Source organism: Barbus barbus, assembly GCF_936440315.1.
Source record: "Barbus barbus genome assembly, chromosome: 16".
In the NCBI taxonomy this organism is placed as follows: domain Eukaryota; kingdom Metazoa; phylum Chordata; class Actinopteri; order Cypriniformes; family Cyprinidae; genus Barbus; species Barbus barbus.
This window is the reverse complement of record NC_136744.1, coordinates 6,453,020-6,476,910: the sequence shown is the minus strand read 5'-3', so window position 1 is coordinate 6,476,910 and position 23,891 is coordinate 6,453,020. Positions and strand designations below refer to the sequence as shown.

At 36.7% G+C, this 23,891-nt stretch overlaps 1 protein-coding gene across 3 annotated transcripts; it reads left to right on the top strand.

Annotated features, from left to right (window-relative positions):
* The first annotated feature begins 1,393 nt into the window (after positions 1 to 1,393).
* On the top strand, positions 1,394 to 22,423 carry LOC306882825 (protein delta homolog 2-like). Of its 3 annotated transcripts, none has more exons than XM_079437750.1 (6): positions 1,394 to 1,625; positions 7,194 to 7,276; positions 15,628 to 15,724; positions 15,905 to 16,035; positions 16,855 to 16,999; positions 18,822 to 22,423. In XM_079437750.1, exons 2-6 carry the CDS (start codon positions 7,207 to 7,209, stop codon positions 19,585 to 19,587), a joined length of 1,209 nt encoding a protein of 402 aa, XP_079293876.1. In that variant the 5' UTR covers positions 1,394 to 1,625; positions 7,194 to 7,206; the 3' UTR covers positions 19,588 to 22,423. The 3 variants fall into 3 exon arrangements, with proteins under 3 accessions (XP_079293876.1, XP_079293877.1, XP_079293878.1); XM_079437751.1 differs by having other exon boundaries at positions 1,394 to 1,646; positions 18,822 to 21,292; XM_079437752.1 differs by lacking the exons at positions 1,394 to 1,625; positions 7,194 to 7,276 and adding an exon at positions 11,237 to 11,506 and having other exon boundaries at positions 18,822 to 21,297.
* The last annotated feature ends 1,468 nt before the right edge of the window (positions 22,424 to 23,891 follow it).

Genomic DNA, 23,891 nt, shown 5'->3' with positions numbered 1-23,891 from the left:
GGGAAATTTAAAAGAACTGAAACTCTTTAGGTGATGGTAATTTGTTCAGTTCATCTGAGCAAGCCATTTTTTTGGAGTAGCCTTTTTTTTCTTAGTGTGATAAACCTTTTTCCCTTTAAAGAACATTTTTTATGCAATAGAAAGCTTCTATGGCTATAGAAAGTATCAATACCAATAAAACGCCTTTATTTTTAAGTGTAAAACCTTTCCAGAACACAAACGTTTCTTTATAGTAGTAAAAAGTTCTTTAGGTAATTAAAATGTTCTTCACACTAAGAAAAAAACATTTTTTTTAAGAACCGTTTACTGAAAGCTTCTTTTGTGGCATCACAAAAACCCCCGTTTGGAACCTTTGTTTTTCAGAGCGTAAGATAAACACGTTAAAACAGATACTGCATGTGATATTCAAATGAAAGTCAATTTTCACAATTACCGTAATTGTTGCGACTGCAGTGGATAATGATGCTAAGCTAGAGCAGCAAGCACTCGCGACAGAGCAGCAGATTTGAACACCCTAATTACTGTACAGCTGTTTTCAGCACAGACATCATAATGAGGCCACAGCAGGACAGACATACAAATGTGTGCTTAAAATCGAGAAGCTGAATGGCTGGAATAATGGGCATGCCATTATCTTAATATAAACATGAGGCGAGCAACCAAAACAAATGAGCTCTGAGTGCTTTCCTATTCATCTGTTCATCACAGACTATCATCATAAGCCTTCAGGAGCCCGATAAACCCGTCTACCCATTCTGCTTTCGATAGTAGTAGTGATTCAGCTTTCTAAAGAGAAAACACCAGCGGTTGCTACATGTCTGTCTTTACATACGCCCTCATTTGTAGTAATATATTTGTACGGCAGCAAGCGAGTGTGTGCATATATGTGCGAGTGCGGTCTCCCATCACAGTGGTGTGGACATGTAGATGCCTGTTTTCAAATGCTCCACAGGCCTGATATTGTTGAGATAATCTGCTGAAAACTGATCCTCTCCACACTATCGCCTGCAGAGGAATGTGTGGGCACATCAGCCCCCAACATCAGGAGCCTTGTCTGTCGCTACAGCAACAGCAAAAAGCCTTCCATTACCGCTACAGCATTCACAAGGGTTTCTGCCAGACGGCGCTTCTCTGATAACAAGACGGCAAAATGCATACAATGCACTCTCAATCAGATGTGTCCATCTGTGAGAAATGGTCTGAAACAACAAGACTTGTCATGCATTGGTGAAATACCAAAAAAGTGGCTGAGGGTTAGAGAAAAACAAACAAACATGTGATGCGTGTACTGTATCTTGTACTCACTCTACCGTGATGGATTGTTCTTTGAGCTGTGTGAGATTGAGGGAAGCCTGTCTCTTTAAGAGCCAGTCCTTGGGCAGGTTGGCTTGTTGAGTGGGGAGGTGGAACCTTGTCTGCTTCTACAAACAAGCATTTCTATCAACAAAACGTGTCTCACTAGCGGACTGATCTTGAGGGTGTGCATATACACGAGACTGAATATTGAAGTCGTGCTTGATTTTCTTTTACGATACTTCCTAATGGTGTATGTGTGATATGTGAGTCCCGTTTCATCAGCACCTGAGGTTTGCAACACTCTGCTGGAGGGGCCACCAACAGCTCAGGTGTGTCACGTCTATTTGTCAGTAAGTGTGTTTATGTGTTTAACAGAGTTAAATTGTTAGGTGGATTTAAAATAATGCCATTTGAAAGAGCTGGGTTGTGCAGTAGCTTTTGAACTCTGTAACTTTTTTTAAAATGAGTGTCCTTGTGTTGCAATTTCTGTAAAAGACTATACCAGATGTTCAGAAATATGCTCTAGTCAAGCTCAAGCACTTAAACTTGTGAATTATAATCTGACTATTCACACAATAGCAGGAAATAGTTTGTGTTCACGCATCATTTCAGATGGAAATGGGGTAAGAATACAGATTCACTGTTATTCTGTGGTAGATGCTGGTTAAAGGAACCATGTACCTTCAAGTTTCCATGGAAGCTTCCTGGTAAAATAATGGGTTTTGAAGTACATATGCCAAGATATTTGTGATTTTTGCATGTATTTTGTATGGAAGTGCATTTTGTGCTTCAGTGTACATCCAAGTTCAGAAGTCTGTCACTAATTCTTTATTGCTTAAAAAAAAAGTGTTTCATATAGGCACAAAATCTGGAAGGATGTACATTACATCTTTCTAAAATTGTGCAGCATCTGAGAAGTAAACATGCATGTGTTGCTAGACTGGTAAAATGGGTAGTTTTGAAGAGCCACAATATAAAATGCTGTTTAACTTACACATGAGTGCACATTCTAGAAAATAAGTTACTATGTTATTATTTCCATGAAACACTTGGGAGAAATTCTGAAGAATCTTTATGCAGCTTCTTCTCACTCAACGACTATTTATAGTGTCATTCTCCAGAATGAGACCATAAAACATCAGATCATGCCCTTCACTGCAGCTCTCAAGTCTCATTCTCCAAATATTCCCAACAGCATCCCATTTGAACTGCTGTGTTGTGTTCAGTTACAACACACACAAGAACAACTGTATTTTTGGGGGGGTTGTAGTGTAAAATTTAAGAGCTTGTTGGAGTGGAAGTGAAAAATTACTTGAACATCAGTCAGTTCCTCACAAATCTGCCAAAATTTATAAATTTGTTTGTATCCCATAGAAGGAGGAAAAGTCATGAGGGTGAGTAAATAATGACAGAATTGTATTTTTTACCACATTTTTGTTGCCACCATTTTAAAAGTATAGTTTTAAATTTTGCATCATACTAAAGAACACCCTTTACATTAATAACTGCCTAAAAAAACACTGAATACTTTGTAATGTAATTAAGTATGTGTTAAATAATATGCATACACTTTATGCATTTAACTTAACTTTGTTTAAGTGTCTTTACTGTTGACTTTGATTAAATACCTGTAAATAACTTTCAGTTATTTAATATGTTCCTTGAAGTTTACTTATAATGTTAATAAAGTTTTTTGCACAAAAAAGAAATAAATATGTGGCAAAATGATTATTTTCAACCCTCATTCCGACCCTCTGTCTAAAACGACCTGCTTTAAAGGGGTCATGAACGGAGAAACCAAAATTCCCTTGATCTTTTGACATGTAAGAGGTCATTGTACCATAAAACCCATCCTGTAAGTTTCAGAACTCAAAACTTTCTTGTTAGTCTAAAAACAGCTTATATTGAAGGCAGTCTGTCAAAAGGACAGCTTTAAAGGATGCAAAATACACTTTTCAAGTTGTTTGAACATAAATGTGTGTTGGAAGTGTGTGTACACATCCATCCTATAATGATAAAAATCCCTGTTTTAAAATCCCCTTTCTCAAATCAGGATGTTCTGAGATTCCTGTCAGAATGATGTAGTTCTGCACAGGCCACGCCCACGATAGTTGATTGACAAGACCGTCTTACCTTAGACCCGCCCTGAGTGAGCTGAGAGAGCTGTAAACAGTCCGACCGCCATTGTGTCGACTCTGGTGCAGGGGAAGACAAGATGTCTCCGATTAAGCGATTGAGGTGCTTTGTTGTTGGATGTAATAATGAATATAGAAGTCGTCATTTACTCCTGACATCTGAGCCGCTGAAGACACAGAGGATTAACGTTACTTTAACTTTGAAGGGACTGCTATGATCCCCGATCTGCCTAAATGCGTCTATGTTTGCGCGAATCATTCGTGATCCAGCTTCATCTACAGAAGAAGCGAGTATAACGTTTTTTTATGAATCTTTGCAAATCGCCTTTTCTAATAATGTGCTAGTTAGACAGAGCATTATGTCTATATTAGGTCTATAGTACCGCTTCATCTTTCAGCATGTTTCTTAGTGAACTCTCCATGACACTGTGCCTCGTTTACAAAACAACATGCTCGAATCAATCCTCTGACACGACCCGGGATGCCATTAAAAATAAACTATCCACTTGTTCCTTATGCTGCCATGCTTCTGATATCTGTACGAAGACGCGAACGAGCTGTACAAACCAAACACGTTCTTTCACTCCATTTGCCCGAAAGCGAATGCGCATCTGTATACAGTATCCAGTGTAGACAAGATAGCGGCAGTGATTGTAATTTCCATTTGCTTCATCAAGACATGTGTCAACCGTTGGTAAGATTATGACTATTCGTCGATGTCTTGCTCTGGAGACAGTTTGGAGACATGTTTGTGCCCGGGTGATGTTATCTTGCTATGAAACTTGCAGGATGTTTTAATGGTACAAAGACCTCTTATATGCTAAAAGATCAAGGCAAATCTTATTTCTCATGTTATGACCCCTTTAAACGTCACGTTTCATTTTTATTTCTGTTGCTGAAATTCAAAAGCTGAACATGCTTCTACAAAATGTTCTTTTTATGAGAAGCTAATAATTCATATCTGAATCGTCATGTTTAGTGTGAAAGGGCCTTCGTTTGTAGGACTGTATGGCTACATTTAAATCTATATCTGTTATGATGAATCGCTGTGGATGATTCATTGAATTTTGATGATTTGTGAAAGATGGACCATAAAAAATGATGCCAATTTCCCTGGATAATTGCCAATGTGTCAAATGGCATAAAAGACCCCTGACTGTATTTTTCACATCTGATGTGACACATATTAATTAAACACGGCTGGAAATAGCACCTTCGACAATCACAGAGTTAGCTGCTCGGGAAATAAAGTAATGTTCAAATATAGCCTGCTCGCTGGCAGGTGTCTGCACATGAGACCAGCCAGAAAGCATAAGTGATAATTGACATGGCATCCCCAGCATCAAGGACTGTAGATGGAAGCTTCCAATTGTGACATGCTAGAGAGCCTCGTCCATGGAAATGGACCTCTTCTCAGCGTTCCTGTTCAAAGCTTTTCCCCAAATTTATTCCCATTAGTGGTTGCAAGAGCGCTCCAAAATAATCTTGCTATTTTGTCATCTAGATGAGTGAGATTGATGTCACTGAGGTCATTTGCAAATCATACATTAGAAAATATCTCAATAATTTCTTGCTTGATATGATTTTCAATCTTTCTTTTAGTGTAATATATTGCTGTTTGTGCATGTAAACAATCTAAAAAAAAAAGTTATATCCATGGCAAAAGAAGTTCATCTCTCTAGTAGAAAACACCACAACAACTGCCGTTATTTCAAATTCAATTCAAAAATTGTATTGTCTATCCCCAGTGGGGTAGAAAATTGTCTTTAGACAAAAGGCTCAACACACGAACAATACAAATAATCACTAACACAAATTAACATTGCATACATCACTTTAAAAACACAGCTGTAATAATACATATAAATTCATTTCAAGATCCCATTTAAAATACCAATGTCGTCTTATTCTTTGCGTTTTTTTCACCAAAGGCACTTTATACCGTCTGCCAGATGGAAGTAACTGGAAAGAACTACGCCGGGGATGAGAAAAGTCTTCCACACTAACAGAGGCTTTCCTTTTTAATCCCACTGTATAGAGATCAGTGAGAGGTATTCTCACCAATTATTTTACTCGCCATGTTTATAATCCTTAAAAGTCTGTTTTTGCTTTTAACAGAAAGAGAGTTAAACCAGGATACAATATTAAAAGTAAGAACAGATTCAGTACAATAAGTGACTTATATACAACAGAATGTCCTTTTCAATGTTAAAACTCCTCAGTTTTCTCAATAAGAGAAACTTTTTTAAAACATAGTCTGAATGCTTATCAAATGAAAATTGGGAGCCAATCTCTGTACCTAAATATTTAATAAATCTCACCTGTTCAACTTCCTCTCCATTAACTAACAAAAGTTTGCAATGTGCTCGTACATTATTAGCCTTACAACACATTTCTTTAGTTGTACTAATATTAAGCTGCAAAGAACGGACTAGGCCATTTGACCAATCGGAGACAGGCTTTAAAGAGCAGGGATGAAATGTTACCGTTTGACGATAAACGATAAACAGTAAGCATAGAGCAGAGAGAAAATATGAAATATTATATGAATTCATGAATAAGATGAATGAATGCATATGGCTGAACCGACCGGCTTTTCCATGGCATTTGCTTCTCATCTTCTCTCTGTGTATTGCCTGTTGATGCAGTGTTTTTAAGTGAAGAAACTGCTTTGTTTACAGAGGCTACTGGGGAAACGATTCTATTGCTGCTGTTCCAAATGCGCCACCTGCTGTCAGACAGGGGTTTTACATTCGCAAATCTTAACCGGTAGATGGAATGCAAGCTTGTGCTTTCTAATCCTCAACACTTTGCATAATAGCTTCTGTAGACTTGTTTATGGAGCAGATAAAATGCCTATAATCTGTCATTTTGACTCATCAATGTTTTCCAAAACATTATCATTTTAAATAATTTTTAAATATGGCCATCATTTTAATGTTATTATGCAAACAAAATGTGCATAGTAATGCTAATTTTATTTGTTGTTTGTTGGTTTTTGTCTATTTGTTAACAATACTGTGATAATATTGATAACTGTGATCATTTAGGTCACTATAATCATGATATGACATTTTCATACCGTTTCACCAGATTCATCAGATTACGGTTTCATTAGATTTCTTCTGAGACAGGAACTAAATCTGTATGTTTCAAGCATTCGAGGGTGAAAAGAGGTGCTGCTGCCTGCAATGTACAGCATGTGTTGTGTGTTTTTGTTTTTTTCCTTTAAATAATGTAAATGTATTCTATCAGAACCCAAAAATAAAGTTATGGTCTTGTAAATGAGCGTCCTATGGGAATATTGAACAGTATTGCTTAAGGAGGTGTGTTAAGAGCAACAAACAGACACAACATAACACTTTTTCTGTCAGCGCTTTGCTCAGCAAAGTTGCAAGATGTGTAAATAGACAAACAAGGCAGTGAAGGAGTGATGCGGTCTTGTAAATGTCCACCATGAAAGATTCACATAGTGCTTTTAATTATTAAGTTGAATTATTAAGTGCGTCTGTTGGCTGGTCCATGGTCAGGTGTTGCTCTGTTAGATGTTTGGAAGAGTGAAAGTGCTCGGAGATCTTCATCCTGGGCTGTTGTGACACATGTTGGAGGCTATGCACGCATGCCTTGTTTTTAATGCATCATATCTTGCTTTATACTTATATTCAGTAGGTATATTCGTAATATATGTCAATAGCAAACTGTCCAAATGTTTGTGATTAAATGAATGATAATTTGATGAATGTTAATGTCTGATTGTTTCAGATTGCCCTGCATCATGAAACTCACTGTAGTTCTGCTGCTCTGTGGCTGCTGTATACTATTTCAACACAACTGTGAAGCCCAAGGTAAATATATTTCATACACTGTTCATTTTTTTTTTACTGTATATTCTTGAGTAGTGGTTGCTGCACATTCATTTTATTTTGTATACAATAATTCAATATACGTATAATAATTTCCGAGTTCCCAATATAAAACAAACAGGTAAAATATGTTATTAATTCTCAATAACTTTTCTACACATCCCAAATGCATACATTATTAAAGGGCATTGATATAAGAATTCTAACCATTGTAATTAATTTTGAGTAAATGTGTAATATAACAATATTCTTTACATCTAATTTGCAGTCATTTAACTGTATTATGTATGCTTACTACATATTGATATTGACATCAGCCATTTAAAAATCCAAATCAGTAAACCACTATCTTAGGAAGTCACAATGTGCTGCTTGTTTGTTTGTCAAGTCAAGCAAACTTGATTCTTATAGCGCCTTCACAATACACTGTTTTTAAGCCGCTTTACAGAAAATCATGATGTGAATGTTTATAATATCTTAATATTTTCATGCACTGTATGTGCATTTTGCAGATTACAGCTGGGTGATAATATAGTTTACATTTTGCAGTGATATATACAATCACAGAGCCAAACTTTGTTATATAAGCCTATTGCTTTACATTAGTGTATTATATTATATGTATATATCCAACATAGAGTATTTACAAAAGATAATGTTGGAGCAAGTTAATTATAAGAATTGGCCATACAGGCTGTTAATTTCCTCAAACAGTTTCTGCCAACTGTGTTGCAACAGGATCCTGGTGAGCAGATTACATAAAACTCAGCGTCAGAGGCCTTTGATGGTTCCTATGCGGCTGATCCGTCTCATGAGTATTCAGCTGTGAAATTCCTGTCTGCTTAGAGAATGTGACAAATCTGCGTCTCAGTTTGTGTCTTACACGCGTGCTGGGGGCAAAGGTCGATGCCCAAAGTCCTTCTTCTGTGCGTCTAAGCAAGCCAGAAGAAATGTCAGTTGTGACTGTTGGCCTGCAGTTGAAGATAGGGGGAAAACTTGATCAGTGCATGTCTGCAAAGATGGATTCTAGTGCAGGTCAGTGGGGCCAGTATCTCCTGGAAGGGGCTTCCAGCTGAGAGGCTCAAACCTGGAAACAAGCCACTGCAATGCAAAACTGATACAGACAGACGGACAGCGCTTGAGTCTGTGCCAGTGACTATTGCCACAACGTGAAATAAGAAATCAGAAATAATATCAGTTGCTGGCCGTTCCTCAACACTATCAGTGCCTGCTGAACATTTTAAAGCTGCTTTGATGTTTTATACTAGTCATGGTACATTGGTACATTGAATAGTTATATAAATGAAAAAAAAAGTCATAAATATAAGCATAAGTTATAAAATATGAAAATTATAAATGTTGTTCTGGCAACTTAATCAGTTAAAGAATTTAAAGAACTAAAATTAGTTACTGGAAATCAATAAAAACTAAAAATATTTTAAAAGGTAAACTATTACGAATAAAAATGACAAAATCTTACTAGAAATTAAACAAAACAAAAGAGAAAAAGAAAGAAAATATAAAAAGAAAAGCTCATTCAAAATATTAATGTAAACTATAATAGTATGTATATATATATGTGTGTAATATATGTCCAAAATAACAGTATTTGTTTGCATATATGTGTATATTTATTATGTATATATAAATACACACACATGCATGTATATATTTCAGAGCAATTTTATGTTTATATATTAAATATATTTATTTATAATATAAATTATATGAATATAAATATAGACATGCAAATATATGTAAATATTTTCAAAATATATACTGTATGTGTATTTATATATACATAAGAAATATACTCAAAACACACATATATTATGCAAACAAAAACTTTTATTTTGGAAGCGATTAATTGTTTTGACAGCACTAATTATAATACTAAAATAACGCCACCCCAAAAATGAAAGTTCTGTCATTATTTCCTCACCCTCATATTCAATTCCTGACTTTCTTTCTTCTGTGGAAAAACACACTGAGATATTCTTCAGAAAAGCTTTTTGTGTTCCACAAAACGAAAGAGAGAAAGCCATACAAAGTTGGAAGGGCATGAGCACGAGTAAATGATGGCAACAGTTAGATTGTTTCCTTTTAAATGCAAGGCAGAAAATTCAGTGAGAATGAATTGTGCCCAGCATATAAAATAATGTATTATTCCATTGAAATCAGGTAGTTTAAATCAAGCTTCAATGTGGTTACTGGAAATTACACTGTGGAAATCTCACAAGTGTGACAACAACTGGCCTGTGGCAACATTTCTGCTAAATTTCATTGCTTTGTGCACATTTTACGACACTTTCAATGGCATTAAAATGAATGGCATTAAAAGCATGTTTAGTTTTGTCAGAAACAGGTGAATGTGAATCTGGCAACGTAGCATAGTCATAACATAGTATTGTGGATTGTATTAAGTCTTTGTTAAATGACAATTTGCCCTGTAAACAAAATTTGTGTGAAAAGGAATAAAGTTGTTGCTGTTTTACTGCCACTATTGTTCATTTTAACTGGGAACTACATACGGAATTGTATGTACAGTAAATATATATATTTTTGGACTTTTGAAAAATATACTGTAGGAGGCATGTTTTTCCAATGAGCCTATGTTGCAGCCAACCCTAGTGCTCTGGAGCCGCACTGGATCACAATCCGACCTCGCTTGTCTGTCCTGGCTAAATGTTTTTCTAGCAGTGCAAACGGCTGAGTGGATACTGAGGCTGAATGATCCTTTGCTTTGCATGGATCTAGTTACTTCTTCCTCAGCTCCTTCAGACGCTGCCCGGCCGGCCTTCTATTACACCCCACCTGCTCACCAGTGAGATCTTAGACACACATGCATATGCTTGGGGAGTGTATGTGGCCCGTCTGGGGTTAAAACCGAAGGGAAACCCACACCTGCATGTTTCACTGGCACCATGGCGCTGAGCTTGGCCACGGGGGTTCTGGAGAGGGAATATAGGGTTTCATGGTAGGAATAAATTTAGATCACTCTGGTTTTCACATGCAGTGAGCCCACGCACTGTGGTGTCTGGTTGAGGACCCCCATGAGGTGAACCACAAAGGCTGGAAGATGGAGACAGTCACACCTGTTGGACTGCCATCATAAACTCAACCCCAGGAAACACAGCCACTGTTAACAATCGAAATGTTCACTATGGCAGATCACACATCCTTCTTCAGCATAAATCAATGCCCACTGAATCAGAACATGACAGATCAAATCAACAGGTGTCTGAGTGAATCTCATGAAACCTTTCAGGAACATGTAAAGGGCCGTGTTTCCCAAAAGCATCGTAAGCCTAAGTTGATCATAGCTCCATTCGTGGTCATCAACTTATGCTTACGATGTTTTTGGGAAACACAGCCCAGGTCATATTTCATCAAAAGGACAATTTGTGGTTTTGCATTGTGACATTATTTTCATGACAATAAGCACATTACCGCAAATTCTGGTCATGCAAATAAAGTGTTTGTTTTTTTATTATTATTATTTTATATTATTTATTGTATATTACAGCAGTATTTGTTAAACTAGTATTTTTTTTTTTTGTCAAACTAGTATTTGTTATTATTGTATGTGTAATAATATTATTGTATGTCTAAAATATAAAATATTATTGTATTTCTGTAATAAGAATCTAATGAAAATAACAAAAACCATTAAAGGAACACTCCACTTTTTTTTGAAAATAGGCTCAAAAATGACCAAATAGTTTGGATAATTTTCCTATTAAAAGTTGCAATTTTCTAGGCCGATATGGCTAGGAAATATACTCTCATGCCGGTGAAATAATCAAGGAGCCATGGGTGCAGCAGGTGCAGTGATATTACGCAGCACCTGAAAGTAGTCCCCAGCTAGATAACTACTTATGATATAGCTGGGGACTACTTTCAGGCGCTGTGTAATATCCCTGCGCCTGCTGCACTCAAGGTACGGCAACAAAGTTCCTTGATTATTACACCGGAATGAGAGTATAGTTCCTTGCCATATTTGCCTAGAAAATCGCAACTTTTAATTTTCCATCGGTCTTAGTACACGATGTAACTACAGAAGAATCAAGCTTTAAATATGAAATTTATCGAAACTCTTTGGTCATTTTTGAGCGAGATGCTAATGGTCTAATCCGATTCAATGATCTATGCTAAGCTAAGCTAAAAGTGCTACCGCCAGACCCGGAGATCTGCTGAATGGATTCAAAAACGGTAAAACTCATCTGTTTAACTCTAGGGGAGTTGTAAAATGAGACTATTTTAAAAAATAGTGGAGTGTTGCTTTAACAGTCAAACATTTACAAACATTTAAACATTCTGTCCATTTAGAATCTTCATTATTTATTTATTCTTTAATTGCTTTTATCCAAAGTGACCTACAAATGAGGGAAATCACACGCATTATGTCACAGAGTCAACAGTATTCATAGTATAGCACTATACCAGGTTTATTAGAAAGCTAGATTTAGATGCATGTTAGATTAGAGGAGAAATGCAGAAAACATCAATGGGTCATGAGAAGGAGGTAAAAATGTGCTGTCAAGAAAATAATTTCACAATGCCAACCATATTTAATGGTCCTAAAAATATGATTCATTTTTTCATATTTCATATTTCACACATTTACCCCTACAGTATGTATTTTCTCCCAAAACATGCTTTCACTCTTTTCTCACCAAACTTTACCATTACAAAAATAGCAAAACAAAGAACCTTTATGATTCCGCTCATCTGAATTACTCCAATTATGCATACATTTCATTTGCAAAATTCAATTCTGAACCTAATGTCAACGGAAAAAATCCCAAAGAGCTGCTCATCTAAAAAGTTCTTTTAAATGAGACTGATTAATTTAAACTGAATCATGTCCCATTTTCAGATTTCTTGCTGTATCATATTATTTCGAAACCATTGTGATCGCAAATATTTACACATGCTACAGAATTAAGCCTGGAGGCTTTTCTAGAACAGACTCATCTGTCTATCAGCACTCTGAGATCATCGGACTTCTGTTTGCTTCTCTTTAAAACTCTTGTGTTTACTGCGTATGAAGTGCTCACTGTCTCCAACCTGGATTTAAACGACTCCCAGTCTTTGTCATCCAAAGCATGCTTTGAACTTGCAGTAAATGAAGAGAGAAAATAGACAAAATTGCTTTGTATATTGAATTATGCAAATGTTTTATTTTACATATTGCATACGTTGCATATCTTCCATTTCTAGATCATTAGATTACCTTCGAATCACTTGCTCACGAGCTTGAGAAATCCCACTCCATAGAAAAATGTGTTGCCAATTACAGATCAACTAAAAAGTACTTTCAGTATGATTGGTTTTTAATATCATGAGTGTTTAGCCATAATATTAAATTCAGGTGTTTCAGTCGGTGAAGAGGAAGACCACATAAAGTCAGAATCTGCTGATTCCATGTCTGAAGATCTCCAAACGTCCACTGGCATTAATATCAGCACAAAAAGTGTGCGGCGGGAGCTAATGGAATGTGCTTCCATTGCCAAACAGCTGTTTATGACTTCACCATTTTCACAAATTCATGTGTTCGTAGTTTACACGGAGATTATAACAGTGTTGTTTTCAAACACTTGCACTTTGAAACCAGTTTTCGAAAGTTTATTTTCAAGCCCCCAAAACGCCATTGTTGTGTAAATGAACAGCCAAAACTCATTAAACGTTTTTTTTTTCTTTTTTTTTTTTAGAGATAGTGTCATGTAAACCCCCTAAAGTAAGAATAAACACTGCCTTGCAAAAAAAAATTATATGTCATTTCTCTGTGCATCGAGAAAAATAACGCAAATCTTATTCAATCTTCACTGCTGGTCAAATTTAAATATCAGACATTTCCGAAAAACATACTATTTTTCTGCAATATATAATATTGTCATTTTTAAACGTAGTCCAGAAATTAGAGTCAAAGCATTTCAAATAATTCTCAGAAACTTAGCTAAGATTCTAGAAATGTTCTCTGAAAACAAACGTTAATGTTAATAATATTGAGAAGTCATCTGGGCTTTAATGTTCTCAAAACATTAGCATAAAAATATTTATTTATAATCATACACGGTACACTTTTTTTTTATTATCTGAAACGCTTTAGTTTTAAAAATGATACTACATGTTCAGAGAACATTCAAAAGTAACATTCAATGTTTGTAAAATGATCAATTGGAATGTTCCCTTAACATTCATCTAACCATTAAAAACATTTTTAAAACATCAAAAAAATGAAAGATTCCGAAATAATGTTTTCATGACTTATTTGGAACATTACCAAAAACATTCTTAAAACATATTTGTGTTGGCTGTGAACATGGTCAATGTAACAAAATTGCTTAAATTTGATTAGTGGCCTAGAAATAGGTCACCGGGTTTAAATAATAAATAAATAATAAATAGCTTTTGGACCCCACTGTGTATGTAAATTACCTTTGAGCAAGACGGAGAATATTTCCATTCACGTCTTATTGAGCTGTACAACAAGAATCATTACGAGAACAGATTCTCTTGGTTTTAAATGTTAAACTAATCCTTCAGCTGTCAATGTTCAAGAGATTACGCTTCATGTTGTTGTTTGGGCTGCTCTCTGTTATCAGTTTGTACTTTTCAGCTGTTGCACTGATAGCGCAGGACAGCCAGGCTTGCATTGTTCAAAGCTCTGTGTTTCCAGGAATACAGGTCTTACACTTGGCCAGATTACATGGAAAATGCTTCCCATTCCAGCGCCACTGAATGCATATGAGCTTACACACGTATTGTGTCTCACATACCAGCCTTTATTCGGAATAGGCACACAATTAAGGGGTAAACAAACTGCTCGTAATCAATTAGTGGAAACGCAGACAGGACTTGTGATGTAAGAAGCTGGCTGTGAGCGCCGGGTTCGGAGGCATGTAGGGGTTGGGCCCAGGGCAATGGTGAATTCTTGTGATGTTCGGGCAAAGCTCATACGGGCGGAGACACGAGCACATTCCTCTCCGCCCACCGCACACGCTCCCCTCGTGCCCATCACCACAGACACACGCGCTTCCTGGCCGTCCCCCAACACACACACATACACACCCTGCTCTAACATCCAAAACCCAATACTGGATAAGCACGGCCAAGAAGGCTAAATCACTCAGTCGGGACGGTGATGATGCATATCGGGGTGAACACTTCCTGTAACACATCTTAAAACTTTTCATATAAAATACATGTAGATTATTAAGGATGGAAAATGAACACGCATAAACTTTCCACTCTCCCGGTCAGAGGTCAGACTTTTATGAAAACATGCTACAGTTTCTCTACATTTGGCATTTTTAGTCATTTTAATCATATATATATATATATATATATATATATATATATATATATATATATATATATATATATATATACACAAATCGGACGGCACAAAAACAGCAACTTCCAGTATAGAATACGCCATTTTTGCAAGATAAAAGATGGATAGCTGTTGGATTTTTGTATTAAAATAATTAGAAATGTCCCCTGATATAAAAGTGATCATTGCTTGAAGTGAAAAGTTAATGAAAAATTTGTCAAATTGATAATAGAGTCCATGGACATGACATGTACCCCTAATTATAGAATCACTCTTATATTAATCTGCAATAATGTACTTTACATTTTCCCCTGTCAGACTGACCAAGATGGAGTACTGATAGTAAAGCAAATGAAAATTAAAGGGACAGTTCACCGAAAAATTTAAAAATGGCCATCATTTACTCGCCCTCATGTTGTTCCAAATCTGTATGAGTTGCTTTCTTCTGCGGAGCACAAAAAGATCATTTGAAGAATCTTGGTAACCAAAGAGTTTCTGGTAGCCATTGACTCCCATAGTATTTTTGGCAAGTCAATGGCTACCTGAAACATTTTTCAAATTATCTTCTTGTGTGTTCAACAGAGGAAAGAAACTATCCCTTTAAGATAACTAATTAGTCTTCCCCTAACTGTCTCTCACTGAAAGTTTGTCACAATAAATTAGCTTTCCTTCAGGCAAGATCAACACGCATGTGCATCTTAGTATGCGCTAGCTGTTGTTTACCACGCTCGACATGCTACATAAGCTGTTGAAAACTGACACTGATCGTGCATGCCTTCTACAAGTGACAAACTCTCACAGACAAGCTAGAGCTTGTTATATGATCTGAAGGACTTGCTTACTTAATTTGAAGAGGAATTATCATTGAGGATTGCTGTTATGCAGTAACTTCTTGAATGGTCCAAGAAAAAAAAAACAGGATACCAAACAGAAGCTAATAAAATAAGAAAAATATATACCAAACTTTATATTAAATGTACTCATCTCTTCACAGTTTCATTATCCTCAGTAGAAACATCTCCAACACCCTCGGCCAGTAACTGCACTTGTGAACTCGGCCATGGAAAGTGTGCTGAAAACGGTGACTGCAGGTGAGTGGGTTCATGCGAGTGAAATATGGGCTTGTGTGACTTTAAGGCGTCGTGCTGGTGAAGTATATCTGACCTGTGCAAGCCTGTTCACGCTCACTACTATTGCAGAAGAAAACTGTAAACAGATTAACAATACAATGAACATGGCATGTAGGGTTAAGTCTTGCCTCTGTGTGGCAGGTGTGATCCGGGATGGGGTGGACCGCGGTGTGAAGACTGTGTGCGAATGCCCGGATGTGTCCATGGCACCTGCCATCAGCCCTGGCAGTGCACATGCATGGACGGGTGGGCGGGCCGGTTCTGTGATAAAGGTGATTCATTAACCTGACAGCACTGATTATTCTGATAAAAGAAATCCAATATGATTTCCATGTATTCAAACATATATGATATTGCGTTGTTTGTAGCACGTTTCACAGCAGTCAAAACGATAGTGTTAACAAAAGCAAATGTGAGATACAGTAAAAATGCATTTGCTTAAGCAACCATGCCATTTTAGCTTCCTTATACAAGACTACAAGCTCTTTTGTGGAGTGTCATGATTCATATTTCACAGAACTTGTATCTATGTGCTGTACCAGGTGAACTGCCGAGCAAGTTTACTATGGCAGAAAAACCATACATATGGAGCTGATTATGTGATGCAAACATTAAAATGTATGCGTTTACACAACGCACTGGGAAAAGTGTTTTAAGGTCATCACAAATCATTTTATTCATTGATAATTTGCCCTGTAATCATAATTTGTGTGAAAGGGAATAAAAGTTGTTGGTGTTTTACTGCCACTATAGTGTTCATTTCACCTGGAAACTGCAGTGAAATTTACGCAAAAGTCAATTTTTCAGAAATGTAGCCAGAGTCACGTATTTACAATGAGCATGGGATGTTATTTTAGTATTATTTATTATTTCGTTTTTTTTATTAGTTTTCATATTTCTGTTGAACTATAATTTAATTATAGTAAAATAGAAATATATAGTTAAATACAATTGAATCATAATTTCTTCATTTCAGATGCACTTATTTTATTTCAGGTTGTATTATTTTAAGTTTTAGATTCTGCAACAAAGGTGATTAATTATTCATGACCTTAAGTAGCAAAAGCTTTAATAGATTGTCTTGTTTCCAGATATTTACGTGTGCTCCAGAGAGCAGCCGTGTCAGAATGGGGCTACTTGCGTCTTGAATGACTCTGGGGATTATAGCTGCTTATGTCCTGAAGGCTTTCGTGGGCGGGACTGTGAACTGAAAACAGGACCTTGCCAAAAAACTAAGTAAGTGTTTTTTTATTTTCGTTTGTAATGCAAATGCATGTTTTGTTTGTTCAAATGTACTCACCTGCCTAACATCACAAAGCTGCGGAAGAACAGAGTGAGCCATTTTTAGTAGGACTTTCTGATAACAGTGTTGCACTGAACTGTTTTATGTAAGATCAGTGAATAGTGGTTTGTTCATGATTTGACCTCTTTAATTAAACATTTTGTTAAGCTGTGATCCTTAATCTAATAGTACACAAGCCCAGACGCACAGGCAGCACAACAGCCTGGTCAATTTGCAGCCTCCAGAGTGCAATCGTGTAATTCAATGGGCTCATTACTAGCCCTGTAAGAGACTGCTAATACTGACACGCTGCAGCTCGGCCCCCGCTGCTCTTCCCATGAAGACCAAAACAAACTGACGGAGAGGTTTCCAGGGAAACGATGCTGCAGGACTGGACCAGTTCCAGCACAGTTTTAGAGACGACAAATTATTACTTGAAATATTACAGTATATGGTTTAGCCTGTGAACATGAATGATGTAATGGGGATGTGTTTTTCACATGTCAAAAGTATAATATGCAGATACAACTAAGTAAATAAGCCATTCACAGGGCTGGTTCCCCTCAAAAGTGTAAATCTTTTGAAGAACGGTTTGCTTGAGAGTTTTGACCTGCTCAACATATCAACCAGCCAATGGCATTACATTAGGGCAGAACTTTCTGTGTGTCCAACCAATGGCAATAGAACTGGAAATCATAAGGATTTTAACCATTGTGGTTCCAATGCTGATTCCTTAATAGTTCCATTAAGATTTGTTTTGTACTTTTGAGGAAGAAATATTTAGAGAAAAGAAATTGCATTTACATCACTCAGCAGTCTATTGCCAACGATGTTCAGATTTCAACTGAAAAGATATCATATACATTCAAGGCAAAGACATGTAATACAGTTCCTTCAGATGGTGTTTACATAGCAATAATGTGTAGCTCAATAAGCCTTTTTAATTTAGTAACCACTCCTATTGATTCAGTGCTTTTCATTTACTAAAAATGCCTCATAATTTATATTTGTATTATGTATTTGGCAGGGACTTAAGCCCAAAGTTACTTCAGTTCTGATGTATATGCTTATTCGAATGCATAGCATATGAAAGTATACTCCTTTTGATAACATGCCCAAACACAGAACTGCAAAGTTTCATCTTTATGTTAGTTTTGGTACCTTTTTAGTTGCGGGAAACTGTTAATCTAGTCACAAAAAAAGTATTTTGTCGTCACAGCCTCCAAAAGGTGTTGATGTTGATATTGAGGCACCAACTAATTAGTGGAATAAAAAAATTAAGGTGCATGGTGAGCATACAGAGTATGAGTAATTAGAAAAATTGGACTTGTACGCATACAATGTATACTATGCTTATGATGAAATTTGTGTCATTCACTGCATGCACACCCTAGTGTGCGCACAAAAACCTAAGTATACTTTGGGCTTTACATTGCATTCAAGATATACAATCAATCAATTCATGGATTGCCTGGGAATTGAACTCATGACAACGGTGCTGCCTGCAAAGGAAGGTTCATTTGTTCTCTGCTCTTGCTCCGAGTCTAAAGTATACTTCAGTTTTGACGTAAATGATGTGCACAGCCGAACACATAGACTTTCAAAGTAGACTCCATTTAATAGCATACAAGAATCCCAGCTGTACACCTCTGGTGTGACTTTAAGATCTGTACTCATGGAAATTACTAAAGTAGTCAAACCTGTTCAATTAGAAGAGGGTGTCCCAATACTTTTGGCAATATAGTGTATTTTCAATTCTTACGTCTATTGCTGCAGGTCCCCCTGCAAGAATGGCGGTCTCTGTGAGGATCTGGGTGGTTACGCTCCACAACTGTCTTGTCGATGCCTGGCCGGCTTCACGGGGCCCCGCTGCGAGACCAACATGGACGACTGCCTAATGCGCCCCTGTGCCAACGGCGCCACCTGTTTGGATGGCGTGAACCGTTTTTCCTGCCTTTGCCCTGCGGGTTTCACCGGCCGTTTCTGCACCATCAACCTGGATGACTGCGCCAGCCAGCCCTGCCTCAACAAAGGACGCTGTATAGACCGAGTCTCCACCTTCCAGTGCTTCTGCTCCCCAGGGTTCACTGGAAGAACTTGCGAGGTTCCCGTCTGGGAGTCGGGACCTCAAGCGGTGTCTCCGTTCAGGGGCGAAGAAGACAGAGTTACGCTGAGCAAACCTGCCCCAGTCAATCGCTCCCACGGGACCACTCCTAGCGGGGATGAAAGACGCTCGTTCAAAATCTCAGTGGTGACTCAGCACGGGGCGGAAGGGCTGTCAGAGCTGCAGCTCATCATCCTGCTGGTGTTGGGGGGCATGACTTTGGCCGTAGTTGCGCTAACAGCTGGTCTGGTGCTGCGCGGACATTGCCAGGACCGATCGGCTCGCTGTCAGTGCAGACCGGCCCCTGCTCACCATCGCCCATTCCACCGATGCCGGACAAACTCTGTGCCCGCACCGCAGGAATGCAAGATCAGCTTCCTCCAGTCTCCGGCTCCAGCTGAGCTCGAGAAGAAACGGCTGAACACCGACATCGTTTAGCCACAAAGATCACGCAGCTGCTCTTGTTGAAGTAAAAGGCCACTTCTGACCTCTCAAAAGACAAAGATGGAACTCATGAATCTAAGAGTTGATCGGTGAAGGCAAGGGGTCATTATCCAGAGCGATTACACAGAAATAAAGAACCAATTAGTCATTTTATTGTATTAAAGATGCCACAAGTGTGGCATGTACTGCTGAGGGAACATTAGTTCAGAGTCAACATGAAATTAATAATGCTCGTACCTGATCTTAGAAATTTTTTCCGAAGCTAAGCAATGCTTGTCTGTGTAATATTTCATCAAAAATGTACTTACTCTGCCTATGAAAAAACATTTTGCTCTCACCAAGCAATATTTTTGATGGAACCCCTGAACCGTGGAGCGTCTTAGTGCCATCCTGAATCTTTTTCCTCCCCCAATTTTAATATTTTTATATGAAATGAAAACATTTTTTCTATTATTTTTGGTCTTCAACCTTTTTTCCTCAAAGGGAACATATGAGAAAAATGCTTGCTAGCTAACACTAATTAATCATGCAATCTTGGCCACCAGGTGCCAAAAATATTTACACTGAAAAAAGTTAACATTACAGTAAAGTTAGTTAGCATGGACTAACAATGAAAAATCCTTCGAAAGCATTTATTAATGTTCATTTCAACATTAGTAATTAAATTCAATAGTATCTGTTAATGTTATTTAATAGGCCTAAGCTAACCTGAACTATATACTAACATCAACTAAGATTAATAAATAATAATGTAAAAATGTATTTCTCATTGATAGTAACTTTTAGTAAATGCATTAAGTATTGTTAACTAATGGGGTCTTACTGTAAAGTTTTACGAAAAAATATTGAACAAAAATAATTGAATAAATCAAGATAATTATTTTAGAAGAAATAGACTTGAGTTTCAGGGCTTTCCATATTTTCATTTAGAGAGCACTTTTCAATATCCAGTCAGTTAAAAATGGATCAAATTTAATCACACCTTACCCTTTTTCTCATTTTAATATACTGTATCAGCTGGGAATACAGTATGCCACATTATGAAGGTAAGGTGGGTTGCAGATGCGGTTTCATATTGACTTCAAGGTACACAAAGCCGGAGAGCCGCTGTATTTGTTGATATGACGTCTGTACTCAAAGAGTAAACGGTAGCACTAATGGGCTGCATGTAAAATAAAGGGAAGCACTGAACCACCCAAATATATCAAAACTTCCATCGCGTGTTACATTGGTACTGTATGTATATAATCAAGCCATATTACTACAAGAGCTTTTAATTTCAGGTTTATGTGTAGCCATTTTCGCCAAGTGTTCAAACTATAAAATATTTCAATGTGAGTGAGTATATGCCAAGTAAGTTTTATTCTTTGAGTATTTGGTTTATGAACTTTTTTTTTTTTTAAATGACAATGTAACGTTCCCTTTAACATTATAGTGATGCTCTTTTAAGCAGTATAGTAATATCAATTTCATGGGAACGATTTTTTGTGATCCATAATGATACATTAACAACAGTATTCTTAAGTGTAAATATAATTTATGTAATTTATTGGTGAAATGTATATTTGTTTTATTGTAATGTGTTATTTTTATACAGATCTGTGTGTATTAAAGTTTTTAACTGTGTAATAGCTGAGCTCCATGTCTAAATCACTAAACAATGTCTTTGTATTGCATGATTAAATTAACTTTTCTATGCAACACACACCATCCCTTTTAGCCATATCATATAATACATGACATAAACAGTGCCATAATGCCTGACTGACACATTTGTGAGCCGATTTTTCTTTTTTTGGCTTGTATTGTGACATTCTGAAATTGTGAACTTGTGAATTTATCTGTGCACTTTAAATGCTTTAGTAAAAAGACACGAAGTGACCTCTGGTGGACAATTCAAAACAATGACAGTTTGTGGATCTCAACCCTTTTCTCTGCATACTCCCCACAGTGTGACATTTATGCAGCATCATTTATTTACAGTATATTACCCAGTGTCTAGCTGAAACAGATTTATTCACATGTAAGTCACAATACACTGCTTAATTAACATTTTCTCTGTAAATGTCCTATAGAATGCCCACCAAAGCAACACTGTCCTATACTGACTTTCTAAAATGAGAGGAGAAGCATTTAGAAGTTGCACTTATCTGTTATGATTTGCTGAAATGTGCTCATTTCTTGGCGATACTCTCGACTGCATCCTCTGTGTAGTCCTGGACTTGGAAGAGCGATTTTGTGGATGCTCCTCTGATCATGGCAGACAGCACTGGAGGGTAGGAGATGAAACATATCTAAACATCTGGGTGAATCTCATGAAACCTGCTAAAACCAGGGTCACATTTGATGTGGGAGAAAGTCTTACCTCTTGCAGAAGAAGGTCTGAAGAGACAGAAAACCCTTTCGTTGAGTGCCATAGCTCGGCCGAGCTCATAACCGACTCCTAAAGACGGCTGTGTGACCTCAGCTACTATCACTGAGACAGAGACAGAAATGACTGAGATTGTGACGGAGCATGATTCAACAGAACTAAGACAGTCAAGAGCACCAGAGAACATGGTTAATGATGAAAGGCCTTTTATTAGAATTGTAAATGCATCCTTCTTCAGGTTGTGGTATATGTGTCTTTTTAATTTTTACAATGTAAATGTAAGAATAACTTAAAATATGTATATGCAATATATGTATTATACTAGTAGTAGTAAAATTTGAGCGTCAAATATAATCCATCAGGCTTTTGAGGAATGTTTATTTTTTTAAATATCCCATAATTGTATTGCATTGCATTATATGTTTTGCCCCACAATAAATACTAGAGCTTTGAGCATGCATTCATATTTCATCTTATTGAGACACATTACCAGGAGATATAGACAGGCGACTCATATTTTTATGCATTTTAAGCAAGTAGTTTGTTATATTGTTATAAAGACCTCATTGATTCTCATTGAAACAGAATTTCATATTACTTTTTGGCCATATAAATATCAATATATTTTTGCCTTTACTTCTTTATTTTAGTTTCATTTATTTTAAAATGTAATGGTTTAGTGTACTTATGGACTAAATATATATATTTTAAGAATTTTATGCATAAGTGTTTTGTATCATATTTGATGCATAAGGATTTTATGGTCCATATAGTACGGAACGAAATAAATACATTTGGACTATTTCATGACAGGCTTCACGGGGTTAATTATCATCATTAATGCACTTTGCCTCTTTATATTATATAAAATATTTATCTCACAATGGTCACTTTAACATGCTACAGTGGCCCCATGAAGTACTCGTGCTGCCTTCATGTGCTATGGGAATTATCGTAAATACGAGTTTCCTCATCGGATATTGGACATGAACGGCCTCTCGAACTCAGTTCCTGGAGGGCCACAGCTGTGCAGAGTTTAGCTCCAAATCACACCTGCTTGGAAGTTCCTAGTAATCCTGATTACCTGGATCAGGCTCACACGTGTGTCCAGCAGAGTAACCCCCACAGGTGTAGAGAAACACAATTTCATTTCATCACTTTTGTAAACGTTTTGTGAAATGTATAAAAAATTGTTGACTATGTGTGACCCTGGAGTCATAAGTCGCACGGGTATATTTGTAGCAATAGTCAAAAATACATTGTGTGGGTCAAAATTATAATTTTTTTTAAAATGCCAGAAATCATTTGAATATTAAGTAAAGATCATGTTCCATGAAGATATTTAGCAAATTACAGTAAATATATAAAAACTGAATTTTTGATTAGTAATATGCATTGCTCAGAACTTCATTTGGACAAATTTAAAGGCGATTTTCTCAATATTTAGATTTTTTTGCACCCTCAGATTCCAGATTTTCAAATATTGTCCTATCATAACAAACCATACATCAATGGAAAGATTATTTATATTTATTTATAATCTCAATTTAAAAAGTTTGACTGGTTTTGTGGTCCAGGGTCACATATTATTGCAACAATACAATGAAGAATGTCAAAATTATGAAGATGTAATATGATTTCTCACCATCAGACTTCCTCAGCCACTCCAGATCTCGATCATGAATGGCATCTTCACCTGGACCAAGCACACACACACACACACACACGTTCAGTGCTGACCATCTGCTAGGACTATGTGATTATTTGCACTTGTTCACACACCAAACAATGCTAAATGGATACATGTTTAATAGAAATATAAGCTACATTGCTAATGTTTTAAAAGATTTATAACTCTTTAGTTTGTAATTTGCTGAAATATACATTAAATGTACCTAATAAGGTTCAAAATGTTGCATTTATTTGT

Excerpts from the sequence above, each read along its gene's own strand:
- LOC306882825 (XM_079437750.1), top strand. The coding sequence starts at position 7,207 with ATGAAACTCACTGTAGTTCTGCTGCTCTGTGGCTGCTGTATACTATTT. Across the intron at positions 16,036-16,854 it reads GGGCCGGTTCTGTGATAAAG|ATATTTACGTGTGCTCCAGA; the intron begins GTGATTCATTAA and ends TCTTGTTTCCAG. Across the intron at positions 17,000-18,821 it reads GGACCTTGCCAAAAAACTAA|GTCCCCCTGCAAGAATGGCG; the intron begins GTAAGTGTTTTT and ends CTATTGCTGCAG.